General features: G+C 38.1%; 1 protein-coding gene across 4 annotated transcripts in view; it reads right to left on the reverse strand.

Moving 5' to 3' along the window:
- MNS1 (meiosis specific nuclear structural 1) overlaps window positions 1-14,884 on the reverse strand; it is a 131,963-nt gene that overhangs the window by 5,216 nt on the left and 111,863 nt on the right. For all 4 annotated transcript variants that reach the window (XM_070377952.1, XM_070377954.1, XM_070377953.1 and 1 more), the window contains one exon: window positions 4,859-5,116. In XM_070377952.1, coding sequence (XP_070234053.1) covers window positions 4,859-5,116 — 258 coding nt within the window. The remainder of the gene's footprint in view (window positions 1-4,858; window positions 5,117-14,884) is intronic.

Below are 14,884 nucleotides of genomic sequence, written 5' to 3' on the forward strand. Positions count from 1 at the left end.
TTATGTCTGTGTCTCTTTTGCTGTCTTGCATATAGGGTCGTTGTTACCATCTTTCTAAATTCCATATATATGCATTAATATACTATATTGGTGTTTTTCTTTCTGACTTACTTCACTCTGTATAATAGGCTCCAGTTTCATCCACCTCATTAGAACTGATTCAAATGCGCTCGTTTTAATAGCTGAGTAATATTCCGTTGTGTACATGTGCCCTTTCTCCTCTTGTTAAAGAGCATAGTACAATAACCAGTTTCTACTGTATCATGGCCAAACTCCTCAGCCTATCATTCATGTTTCTCCATGTAGTAATTCCATAAGCTGCCAACTAAGAATAGCCTTCCTGTCTTCTTTTATTCACTTTTTATGTATTTCTAGATAAATCCACATAAATGAAGTTGCTCAGTTGTGTCCGACTCTTTGAGACCCCAAGGATTGTAGCCCACCAGGCTTCTCCACCCATGGAATTTTCCAGGCATGAGTACTGGAGTGGTTTGCCATTTCCTTCTCCAGGGGATCTTCCGGACCCAGGGATTAAATCTGGGTCTCCCGCGCTGCAGGCAGATGCTTTACCATCTGAGCCACCAGGGAATCTCATAGTTCTGCCATATATGTATTGCACTATTAGTATATCACACTATCACATTCTACAAATGTTTACATTTAAGAAACATATTCTTAGTACAGTAGTATATATAATCAAGTCTTTGGGGTATCTAGACCTTATTTTCTTCTGCTAGATTAAAAGCTACCAGAATGAGCTTTATTTTTTTGGTTCCCTCAGCAGAATGCTAGCTAATGAGTATCTGCTGATTATAAGAGTATTTTGGGGTTTCTTTTTGTCCACCATTCAGGAAAATCATTATGATAATATATTAATCCCAGCTCTACCATTTAACTTGCTATGACACCTTGGGCAACATATATCATCTCTCAAAATTCAGTTCTTTAAAATGGGGGTAGTAACAGTACCTAAATCACAGAGTTGAAAGTTAAAAGTTATTGATTTGCTTGTAATAAATATAGAATAGTGAATGACATAAGAAAACAATAAATGTTATTGTTACTCCACTTCTATTACTACTTAAAAATATTTACCACATGCTTTATCAGTGCTTTTCATATTTAGAGCTCTTTATCTTTCCAAAGCACTTACACATTATCTTACTTGCTTCTTAAAGTAGTAGTTCAGTTTTATGGATGAAGTATAGACATTTCAATGTGCCCAAGTCCCAAACCTACTTTCCTCACCAACTCTTAAATACACATTTCCAACTAAGAAAATTTCCCCTGGGCCTCAAAAATCTATGTGGACAAAATGGAATTATATATCTACCCCCTCAAAATCTGTTTTTCTTCACACATCTTCATACATACATCACCACTCACTCACTGAATATGGAAGTGTGTGACAGCGTTACTCATTAGTCGTAGATGAGAAACGCTGGGCTGGATGAAGCACAAGCTGGAATCAAGATTGCCAGGAGAAATATCAATAACCTCAGATATGCAGATGACACCACCCTTATGGCAGAAAGCGAAGAGGAACTAAAAAGCCTCTTGATGAAAGTGAAAGAGGAGAGTGAAAAAGTTGGCTTAAAGCTCAACATTCAGAAAACAAAGATCATGGCATCTGGTCCCATCACTTCATGGGAAATAGATGGGGAAACAGTGGAAACGGTGTCAAACTTTATTTTTTGGGGCTCCAAAATCACTGCAGATGGTGATTGCAGCCATGTAATTAAAAGACACTTACTCCTTGGAAGGAAAGTTATGACCAACCTAGATAGCATATTGAAAAGCAGAGACATTACTTTGCCAACAAAGGTCCGTCTAGTCAAGGCTATGGTTTTTCCAGTGGTCATGTATGGATGTGAGAGTTGGACTGTGAAGAAGGCTGAGCGCTGAAGAATTGATGCTTTTGAACTGTGGTGTTGGAGAAGACTCTTGAGAGTCCCTTGGACTGTAAGGAGATCCAACCAGTCCATTCTAAAAGAGATCAGTCCTGGGTGTTCTTCGGAAGGAATGATGCTAAAGCTGAAACTCCAGTACTTTGGCCACCTCATGCGAAGAGCTGACTCACTGGAAAAGACTCTGATGCTGGGAGGGACTGAGGGCAGGAGGAGAAGGGGACGACAGAGGATGAGATGGCTGGATGGCATCACCAACTCGCTGGACGTTGAGTCTGAGTGAACTCCGGGAGTTGGTGATGGACAGGGAGGCCTGGCGTGCTGTGATTCATGGGGTCGCAAAGAGTTGGACACAACTGAGCAACTGAACTGAACTGAATCCTCTCAACTCTTCAGATCTAATTGGTCATCGGGACCCATCAGTTTTAATTTCCTACCACTTCACTGATGGATTCCTTCTCTATTCACAAGGGTTTTCATCACCTCTCTCTGGGATAATTATAATCACTTCCTGAAGAACTATGGACAGAGGTTTGTAACACTGTACAGGTGGTGGGTGACCAAAACCATCCACAAGAAAAGGAAATGCAACAAGGCAAAATGGTTACCTAAGGACGCCTTACAATAGCTGAGAAAAGAAGTGAAAGGCAAAGGAGAAAAGGAAAGATATACCCATCTGAAGGCAGAGTTCCAAAGACTAGCAAGGAGAGATAAAGTCTTCTTAAGTGAACAATGCAAAGAAATAGAGGAAACAACAGAATGGGAAAGAGTAGAGAGATCTCTTCAAGAAAATCAGAGATACCAAGGGAACATTTCATGCAAAGATGGGCACAATAAAGGACAGAAATGGTATGGACCTAACAGAAGCAGAAGATATTAAGAAGAGGTGGCAAGAATACACAGAACTGTACAAAAAAGATCTTCATGACCCAGATAACCATGATGGTGTGATCACTGACCTAGAGCCAGACATCCTGGAATGCAAAGTCAGGTGGGCCTTAGGAAAAATCACTACAAACAAAGCTAGTGGAGGTAATGGAATTCCAGTTGAGGTATTTCAAATCCTGAAAGATGATGCTGTGGAAGTGCTGCACTCAATACGCCAGCAAATTTGGAAAACTCAGCAGTGGCCATAGAACTGGAAAAGGTCAGTTTTCATTCCAATCCTGATACTCAAAGAATGTTCAAACTACTGCACAACCACACTCTTTTCACATGATAGCAAGGTAATGCTCAAAATCCTTCAAGCCAGGCTTCAACAGTATGTGAACCGGGAACTTCCAGATGTACAAGGTGGATTTAGAAAAGGCAGGGGAACCAGAAATCAAATTGCCAGAATCCACTGGATCATAGAAAAGCAAGAGAGTTCCAGAAAAACATCTACTTCTGCTTCACTGACTACGTTAAAGCCTTTGACTATGTGCATCATCACAAACTGTGGAAAATTCTTCAAGAGATGGGAATACCAGACCACCTGACCTGCCTCCTGAGAAATCTGTATTCAGGTCAAGAAGCAACAGAACTGGATATGAAACAATGAACTGGTTCAAAATTGGGAAAGGAGTACATCAGGCTGTATATTGTCACCCTGCTTATTTAACTTCTGTGCAGAGTACATCATGTAAATGCTGGGCTGGATGAAGCACAAGCTGGAATCAAGATTTCCAGGAGAAATATCCATAACCTCAGATATGTAGGTGACACCACCTTAATGGCAGAAAGTGAAGAGGAACTAAAGAGCCTCTTGATGAAAGTGAAAGAGGAGAGTGAAAAGCTGGTTTAAAACTCAACATTCAAAAAACAAAGATCTCAGTATCTGGTCCCATCACTTCATGGCAATTAGATGGGGAAACAATGGAAACAGTGACAGACTATTTTTTTAGGCTCCAAAATCACTGTAGCGACTTGCAGCCATGAAATTTTAAAAGATGCTTGCTCCTTGGAAGAAAAGCTATGACAAACCTAGACAGCATATTAAAAAGTAGATTCATCGCTTTGCTGATAATGATCTGCATATTCAAAGCTCTGGATTTTTCCAGTAGTCATGTACAGATGTGAGGACTGGACTATAAAGAAGGCTGAGCACCAAAGAATTGATGCTTTCAAACTGTTGCTGGAGAAGACTCTTGAGAATCCCTAGGACAGCAAGGAGATCAAACCAGTCAATCCTAAAGGAAAATCAACCCTGAATATTCACTGGAAGGACTGGTGCTGAAGCTGAAGCTCCAAACTTTGGCCACCTGATGTGAAGAATCAACTCACTGGAAAAGACCCTGATGCTGGGAAAGACTGAGGGCAGAAGAGGGCGACAGAGGATGAGATGTTGGATGGCATCATCGACTCAATGGACATGAGTCTGAGCCAACTCCAGGAGACAGTGAAAAACAGGGTAGCCTGGCATGCAGCAGCCTATGGGGTCGCAAAGAGTCGCACATGACGGAACAACTAAACAAAAACAACTGATCTTCCACCTCCAGTCGTACTCCGCTCATGTCTGTCTGCAACACTGCTACCTGAATCATCTATCCAAGTGCAGATCTCATCATGCAGCTCAATTCTTCAGTGGATCCCCCCTGAATAAAATCCACCTTTAAAACAGCAGCCAAGACATTCATGATCAGTCTCCTCTCTGCCATACAACATGTCCATTCTATATGATTATCATCAATACATTTGACATATCTTAATGTATTTTTCTTAACCAACACTAAAAGCTCATAGATGACATGGAGTTAGTCATATTTATGTTCTCAACACCAACCAATGTCTAATACATAGAAAGCATCAATAAATATGTTCTAATTCATTAATTAATGAGTAGTCAGAAAATGTATATATCATATGATTAGGGAATGGATTTCCAACATCTGGCACATAAACAGTTTTCAGTTATTTAGTGGATAAATTAGCCAGTTGCTATTCAATGAAAATTTTTAAAAAGTTTTCCTTACTTTGTCTGCAAGGAACTGGTTGCGGCGCTCTTCTATAAGTTTTTCCACGGCCCTCTTGTGTTCTAGTTGCTTCATTCTTTGCTTCTGCACATTCATTAATTCTATTCGATCATCCTCAGCAAATTTCGCCAGCATGGCTTTTCTAAATGTCTCCTCTTCCTCTTTTGCAGCCTGAAGTATTAATTCCTTCAAGGCCATTTGGTCCATAAAATCTTGCTTCAACTCCTTTTGCTTTCTCAATTTCTTTTCTGCTTCTTCCTAAATAACAGTACATCTAAAAGTTAATTTAATAATTAACCTGTAAAAGTTAATTCAGTAATTGTTTCTTTACAGTAGATTTATAAAGATAGGATCAGATAGAGTTTGGTTAAGCTTAATGTTACAATAAGAAATAAAACTGAAAACTTAAACCTTTTCAAGGTAACACTTTTCCCATCCTTTAAAAACTAATAAAGTAGATGTTACCTTTGGATTGCTGATTATTTAAATTTTAACTAATACATATTTACCATCTTATTTCTGTATTCAGAATTAACACATTAACTTTGAAAAGAGCTGTATAAAAATTTGTATATGTGAGTTTATTAAATCTGTCAACTATATAATTTTAGTTTAATCCATAGTACCAACTATGAATCATTCTAGAACCTTGTGTTCAAATCATTGATAAATATTTTTCAGAACAATAATCTAGCAATGAGAATCAGAAGCTTAGAGAAATTCAAATTTACTTGAAGCAGTTAAAAGTCCTTTCCTACAAGGTTTATATTTTCCCAACATTATTATGAAAGATTTCAAAACCAAAAATTTTACAGGGATCACCCATATTTGCTTTATCATTGATCTACTGAATTAGGACTGTTGTAAATTTTAAATCATTTGCTAATCTAACCAACTTTGCTCAATTCTAATACAAGTTCCAGGTAGGCCAGTATCTTCAAAATATTGCCTTAACACCCATGTGGCCAAGGGTACAGATTACAACAAACTATAAGGGATTTACTACAGGCCATCAGAGACATACAGAACTTCCAGGAAGGCCAGGGAACCAAGCTCTCATCCTACTGCTCAAGTCTCATGGTAACTCTGTCTATGGTGACCGACTACTATCTCATCTTCCATCTTCACACCTTGAAGTGAGGGTGATGGCTATTGGAGATAACCTAGTTCATATGAAGAATTCTAGGTAAGAGATAAATGTAGTTTTAACTACATTTCTCTCTGCAATAAAGCAAGACAAATGAATTTACAACAGGGTAGGATGTAGTAAGGGTAGGAATGGGTTTTTTTTTGAGACAGAAAATGTATTTATTATTATGCAAATAGCTATTCAAAATAGCTAGGGACCTGACAAGCTGCCAAAGGCTTTTCCCAAATAACTAGTTTATCCCTGTATTAACAGGCATCACATCAGTAACACATCCAGGAGAACAAAAATAGAATTCAGAAAACAATATCTCAGAGGCCCACCAGATCCTGATTCCTTTATGAAATACTCTATTACAGTGTTGTTGTTGGTTGTGTAGTTGCTAGGTTGTGTCCAACTCTTTCAACCCCATGGACTTTATGTAGCCTGCCAAGCTCCTCTGTCCATGGGATTAATACTGGAGTGGGTTGCCATTTCCTTCTGGAAATGGCAGAATGGGTTTTAAGTGAGCCAATCTGCAAGTATCAGTTACAGCAACTTTGTTAATTATATTGATCATTCAATCTCTTTTTCTTCATTTATCCCTATCTTTCCAAATTCTTTTTCATAGTCTTCTCTATTCCCTGGTAGCTTAGATGGTAAAGAATTAGCCTGCAATGCATGAGACCCAGGTTCAATCCTTGGGTCAGAAAGATCCCCTGGAGAAGGGAATGACAACCCACTCCAGTATTCTTGCCTGGAGAATTCCAGGGACAGAGGAGCCTGGCGGGCTATAGTCCATAGGGTCACAGAGTTGGACACGACTGAGTGTCTAACATACACACACAATCCTCTTTTCAAATCTTATCTTTTTCTTAGTTCTCTCTAATCACTCTTACCTCTTTCAGGGGTCTTATACCATTTAATTTTCATCATTTAATTTTATTCCATAAATATACACCCCATCTCACTAAAATTCATAGAAGGCATATCTTATTTTCCTTTGGGATGCTGGACACATAGTGTTTTTTATAATAAAAAGTTTGTGTTTATTTGCCATCTATTGCATAGAAGTCAGAGACTCATTAAAGGCAGACATGCTGTGTCAGTTAGCTTTGAATTCCTCCAGAGCTTATAATAATACCTTGCGCAAAGAGATTCAGTACATACTGAACCAAATGAATTCTTGACATTTCCTGGCATCCATATCCCATACCAATTTTAGTTTAATCCAATGGTGAAGACATCTGGCTAAAGAACAGGAAAGATTTTGGCAAAACAAAACACCATTCATTATATTTTTTGAACTAGGAAAGTGTTCATATAGTCTTTGATGTGTCTGGATCTGGATTATATAGTTATATAATATGAACTGAATAATTTTCGATATTCTAAAACCCAATATGTGGTTTGAGGAATAGCTGTTCTCCGAAAGTTTGGATTAATTTGCTATAGAACTACTCTGAGTCTAGAAACTCTTTGGAGATGTCTTGGTCTGGGTTCTCCATTGAAAAACAGCCTTAAACAAGGACTTGTATACAGATATTTTATCATGGAGGTAATCTCAGGAAGCAGAGGTGAGGGACAAGCAGAAGTGAAGGAAGAGAAGCCAACACAAGGGTGCATCATTGAACTGGTCACCACCTTGGACAACTGAGGCTTCACTCTGCCAGGACCTTGTGAGGAAGGCATGGGGTGCCTTTCAGGACCTTCCCAAAAGCCTGCTAGAGGTAGAGAAGCATTATCTCTCAATTCCTGTCCACTGCTGGCTGAGGGATGCCCCAAAGGGTGTCACCTCCCTGTCCCCACCCCGACATGTTAGGAAGCTCTCAGCAAGGGGTCAGTCTAAGCCCTCACAACCGTTCCCCACAGTGGTCACAAATCAGAGGGCCTGCTGACAGGATGCGAAACAGGGCACACAAATCTTCTGATAGAGGAAAATGGCTTTAATAATCTTGTCTTTTTTTTCCTACATCTTTTGAAATCATTGCATTTTTAATTCAGAAAATTGCACCACTGAAAATTTCATTTTTTTAGGACACAACTGAGTAATCTTTCATTATTTTCCTAATCTTTTCTCTTCACAGACCCTTTTTCCCTTCAAATATTAAGCAACTAGATTTAAAAATGCTAATGTGTTCTCCTGATTTTTAGTTTACTTCTACTTGTATCTTTATTATTTCCTTCCATATTCTTCCCTCATACTTGATTTATAATGTTTTTCTCAGTTACTGAGTTGGCTGCCTACACAATTTTCCCAGTATTTCTCACTTAATAATTGCCTGTGGATTTCTCTGGTGCTCCAGTGGTTAAGAATCCACCTGCTGGCTTCCAGTTCAAGATGGTGGAGTAGAAGGACATGTGCTTGTCTCCTTCTGCAAGAGTACCAAAATCACAACTAGCTGTTGAATAGCCATCAACAGGAGGATGCTGGGACCCACCAAAAAAAGATACCCCATGTCCAAAGACAAAGAAGAAGCTGCATCGAGATGGCAGGAGGGGTGCATTCATGATAAAATCAACCCCCTACCTGCTGGAGAACAATAATACCAAAGAGGTTTCTCACACTGTTGTGAAGGTTTGGACCCCACGTCAGGCTTCCCAGCCTGGGGATCTGACAAAGGGACTGGGAATCCACAGGACTCTGACCTTGAAGGCCAGTGGGATTTGACTGTAAGCCTTCCATGGGACTGCAGGAAACAGATTCCAGTCCTGGAATGTGCACCAGGACCCAGAGGAAAGGAGCAGCGACCCCACAGGAGACACAAACAAAACTACTTGCTAGTACTGGAGGGTCTCCTGCAGACGGTGGGTCAGCAGGGGCTCCACTGGAGGGGGGCACTGGCAGCAGCAGTCCAGGAAGGTCCCACTTGGCATAAGCCCCTTGGAGGTCACCATTAATCCAGGGCTGGGTCAGGCCAAACAACTACCAGGGAGGGAGTGCAACCCCACCCATCAGCAGATAATTGCATTAAACTTTACTGAGCAAGGCCCTGCCCACCAGAGTAAGTCCCAGTTTTTCCCATCGCCAGTCCCTCCCATCAAGAAGCTTACACAAGCCTCTTAGCTTACTCCATCAGAGGGCAGACAGAAGCAGCAAGAAGATCCAGTCTCATAGCTGGCTAGAACAAAAGCTACATTATAGAAAGTTAATCATGATAAAAAAGCAGAAAGTTATGTCCTAGATGAAAGGACAAGATAAAACCCAAGAAAACAAGTAAATGAAGTGGAAATAGGCAACCTTCCAGAAAAGCAATTCAGAATAATGATACTGAAGATGATACAGGATCTCAGGAAAACAATGGAGAAGATGCAAGAAATGTTTACTAAAGACCTACAAGAATTAAAGAACAGAGATGAATAATACACTAGAAGGAATCAATAGAGTAACTGAGGCAGAAGAACAGATGAATGACCTGGAGGACATAATGGTAGAAATCACTGCCACAGAACAGAATATAGAAAAAAGAATGAAAAGAAATGAAGACAGCCTAAGAGACCTCTGGGACAACATTAAATGCACCCAGAAGGAGAAGAGAGAGAGAAAGGATCTGAGAAAATATTTGAAGAGATTAAGAGCTGAAAACTTGCCTAACATGGGAAAGGAAATAGTCAAACAAGTCCAGGAAGCACAGAGTCCTAGGCAGGATAAACCCAAGGAGGAGCACAGCAAGACACATAGTAATCAAAGTGACAAAAATGAAAGACAAAGATAAAATATTAAAAGCAACAAGGGAAAAACAACAAATAACGTACAAAGGAACTCCCATCAAGCTATCAGCTGATTTCTCAACAGAAACTCTACAAGCTAGAAGGGAAGGGCATGACATATTTAAAGTGAGGACAGAGAAGAACCTGCAGCCAAGAATACCCAGAAAGACTCTCATTCAGATTTGATGAAGAAATAAAAAACTTTCCAGACAAGCAAAAGTGAAGAGAATTCAGCACCACCAAACCAGCTTTACAACAAATGCTAAAGGAACTTCTCTAGGCAGGAAACACAACAGAAGGAAAGACCTACAGAAAATTAACCCAAACAGTTAAGAAAATGGTAATAGGATCAAATGCACCAACCAAAAGACACAGACTGGCTGGCCAGATGAAAACGTGTGCATGGAGGCACTTCCACTTACCACATCACTCTGCTTGACCCCCCAGATTATATGTAATTATTTTATATTGTTAGGTTAATCATGTTCCCATTATGACTTGAAATTGTAATTATCTTTTATTTTTGTCTGGCTATTGACTGTGAAAACTGATAAACATCTTTTACTATTGTGATTATGTAACTATTACTCACTTACTGCCATTGTATGATGATTGGTCAACAGAAAAATAATATAGAACTCTGTATCACCAAAAGTACAATTTAATAGAAAAACTTGTAATCACTTTTAAAATTCCAGATGCATATCAGAATTATCTTGGGAGTTTTTGAAAAACAGAAAGCCCAGGTGCTGCTTTTTTCTCCAGAGCTCCAGATGTATTTCTAATGAACAGCCATGTTTAATGGCTGTATGATGATCTTTTCCTTTCATCTAGTTTCACTTTTTCTATTTCATATTCAGTGCTCCCATTTACTCTGTTTTCCAATTTCTTCATCTTTTTAAAAATTTTCTTTCTCCAGCCTTATCAAGCATAGTAGAAAAGTTTTGTATACCTATATAGAAATAATATGTATAACATATTTTAGAAAACATGAATTTTTGCCTAATGAAAAAATGTATGACATTTTGATTCCACTTGTTTGACTTAATATCAGTAGAATGCTATATTTCTAATTAAAAAACATATGCAACAAGCAACAAAAGTTTACTGTATAGCACAGAGAACGACAGTATCTCGTAATAACCTATAATGGAAAATAATTTCAAAAATTAATATATTTGTATATATACAACTGAATCAACTTGCTGTGCACCTGAAACATTGTAAGTCAACTATACTTGAATGAAAAATTTTTTAAATTAAAAAATAAGAAAAAAAAAAATAAGGAATCCACCTGCCAATGCAGGGGACACAGGTTCGATCCCTGGCCTGAGAAGATTCTACATGCCACAGGGCGACTAAGCCTGTGCAGCACGACTACAGAAGCCTGCGCATCCTAAAGTTTGTGCTCCGCAACGAGAAGCCACTGCAGTGAGAAGCCTGCACACTGCAACTAGGGAAAGCCCATGCACAGCAACAAAGACAACAGCCAAAAATAAACAAACAAAATTTTTTTAATTGCCTAATAGATTTTGATGTCATAATTTCCTCCTCTAAATTGTCTGCAAATATCCTCTTCAACCAATAATAATTGAATGTTTACAGATTTTCAGTTAGTAAGTTAAACTATTTGTTATTAAGTTCTAGTGGTGTTTAAACACCGTTTCCCCTTTCCAATAAATTTTCTTTGGAGATATAACAGTTACGTACTTCAGTACAACAATGTTACATGGGAGATAAAATGTTCATTATACATCCCTTAATGATTATACCTTTTCTCTGTGATACCTGGGATTCATTTGCTGTTCCACGTACCTAGTAATAACGCTGCCTACCTGCTTCCCATTTGTTCATATATGCCTGTTAGCCTTCATCCATCATTTTATTCTTAATGCTTTGGGGGTTATTTGACATTAGGTATCTATAAGAGAATTTTATTAAGATGTTTCTTTAAAAGAACTGGACAATTTTACAATCTTTTTTTTTTTATTTTATTTTTAAACTTTATATAATTGTATTAGTTTTGCCAAACATCAAAATGAATCCACCACAGGTATACATGTGTTCCTGCAGTTAATAATTAAGGACTCAAATGAAATAAGTTTTGATATTTTACACAGTATCTATTTCTTCCTCATTGACGAAACTGTGTATCTAAGACAATGTTGTTTTAATATAGCTGATAATATTACAAATAATACTATTAATTGTTATAAACATTCATATATCTTATTTTATAAAGTGTTCAAACTTTTGGAGTTCCCCAGTGGTTCAGTGGTTAGGATTCCATGCTTTCACTGCTGATGGTGCGGGTTCAATCCCTGGTCAGAAGTTAAGACCCTACAAGCCGTGCAACATGATCAAAACAAAGTGCTGAAACTTCCGGTTTGTTTAAAAAAAAAAAAAAAACTTGGGTTTTTTATATTCTGTTGTCAACTTATTGAGTGTTCTTTACATATTCTGGATAAAAGTTATTTGTAAGATGCATGTATACGGAATGTTTTCTCCCAACAGTGGCTTGCATTTTCATTTTCCTAACAATGTTAGGAAATTATTAATTTTGATGATGCCTACTTATAAACTTTTTATGGCTCATGCCTTTATCCTAAAAATTTTTAATCTTTGCTATTTCCAAGTTCATAATGACCTTCTCATGTTTTCTTCTAGAAATGTTTTAGCTTCAGCTCTTTTTATGTTATAATATGACACAGTATAACAAGTGCTGGCAAGGATGTGGAGGAATTGGAACTCTCTACATAGGCAGTAATAGAGCACAGTGGTCCAGCCTCTATCGAAAACAGCTGGGAAGTTCCTCAGAAAACTAAACACAGAATTACCATGTGACCCAACAATACCAGGGCTAGGTATTCACCCAAAGGGATCTGAAAAAGATACTCAAACAAAACTTGTACACAAATGTTCATAGCAGTAACATTCACAATAGTCAAAAAAAAAAAAAGGGTAGAAACATATACTATTGAATGGATAGACAAAATGTTGTATATCCATACACTGGACTATTATTCAGCCAAAAAAAAAAAGTGGGGGGTGGATTAATTATTGACACATGCTACAAAACAGATGAAACTCCAGAATATTATTCTAAGGGAAAGAAATCACAATGCAAAAGGTCACATATTGCATGATCCCACTTATATTCAGAATAGTCAAATTCATAAAGACAGGAAGCAAATTAGTAGTTGCCAGGGTCTTGGAAAACATGGAAAGAGTGGTAATTGCTTAATGCAAGGTATCCTTTTGGGGTAATGAAAATGTTTTGGAACTAGACAGAGATGGTGGTTGCACTATTTTCTGAATGTACTAAATGCTGCTTTAAAACAGTCACTTTTATGTTACATGAATTTTGCCTCAATTAAAAAAAAAACCTTAAGGAGAAACACAAGCCCACAATTATGGTTAGAGTCATCAACAATCCTCTCTCAACAACTGATGGAACAACTAGACAGAAAATCAGCAAGGACATAGGAGAATTCAACAGCACAATCAATCAATAGAATCTAATTGGCATTTATAGAAATTTTAGACATTTAAACATATTTCTAGAACATTTCACCCAAAGTAGCAGAAAAATATTCTTTTCAAATGTCCACAGAACAAATTTAAAGGAAATAAAATCATATTGGGCATGTTCTCTGATCACAATGAAATCAAACTATAAGTAACTTATTTTTAAAGAAAAATTTCTGGACATTTAGGGACTACGTAACAGTTTTAAGTAATCCATTGGTCAGAAAAAGGCTCAAGAAAATGAAAACATCAAAGATAATGAAAATGAAAACAACACTGAAACTTGTGAGGTGCAACTAAAACAGCTTTGAGGGAAATTTATAGCACCAAATGTATACATACAGTAAAATGCATTTATAGGGGCATGCCTGGAAAATCCCATGGATGGAGGAGCCTGGTGGGCTGCAGTCCATGGGGTCGCTGAGTCAGACAGGACTGAGCGACTTCACTTTCACTTTTCACTTTCATGCACTGGAGAAGGAAATGGCAACCCACTCCAGTGTTCTTGCCTGGGGAAATCCCAGGGACAGGGGAGCCTGGTGGGTTGCCGTCCAAGGGGTCGCACAGAGTCGGACACGACTGAAGTGACTTAGCAGCAGCATTGTAGGAAACATCTCAAATCAATAATCTAAGCTACTACACTTCAGAAACCCATAGAAAGGAAGCAGAAGGGAGTAAATAGAGCAGAAATAAATGGAATTGAAAACAGAAAACTAATAGACAATATAAATGAGGCAAAAGGCTGACTCTTTAAAAAAATTAATGAAACTGAAACCATAAAACTCCTACAAAAGAAGAGAATAAGTTCCTCTAAATCAGCCTTGGCAATGAATTTTTGGATTTGACATCAAAAGCAAAATAAACAAACAGGATTACATCAAACTAAAAAGCTTCTGTATAGACAAGAAAATGAAGTTAAAGTCACTCAGTTGTGTCATTCTGTGATCCTATGGACTGTAGCCCGCCAGGCTCCTCTGTCCATGGGATTCTCCAGGCAAGAATACTGGAGTGGGTTGCCATTTCCTTCTCCAGGGGATCTTCCCAACCCAGGGGTTGAACCCAGGTCTCCTGCATTGGAGGGAGATTCTTTACCATCTGAGCTACCAGGGAAGACTACAGACAAGGAAATCATCAACAAAATGAAAAGGCAACCTATGGAATGGCAGAAACATTTGCAAATTCTGTATCTGATAGGAGTTAATGTCTAAAATATATAAAAATGACACAAAACTCAACAGAAAAGAACAAAAAAAAAATCTGATTAAAAAATGGGCAGAGGATCTGAATAGATGTTTTTTCCAAAGAAGATATACAAATGGCCAACAGGGACAAGAAAAGGTACTCAATGCACCACTAAACATCAGGGAATACAAATCAAAACCACAAAGAGATATCTGTAATAATGGCTATCATCAAAAAAGAGATAATAGTTGGTAGGTATGTGGAGAAGGGAACTCTTGTCACTGTGGGTAGAAAAGCAAAGCCAATGGTATAGCCATTGATATAGCCAATGGAGATTCCTCAAAAAATTAAAGACAGAACTACCATATGTTCCAGCAATCCCACTTCCAGGTATATATCCAAAGGAAATGAAAACAGGATCTTAACACGGTATATGCACTCCCGTGTTCATTGTGGCATTACTCACAATAGCAAAAATA

The sequence above is a fragment of the Bos mutus genome, chromosome 10, assembly GCF_027580195.1.
Source record: "Bos mutus isolate GX-2022 chromosome 10, NWIPB_WYAK_1.1, whole genome shotgun sequence".
NCBI classification, from domain to species: Eukaryota; Metazoa; Chordata; class Mammalia; order Artiodactyla; family Bovidae; genus Bos; species Bos mutus.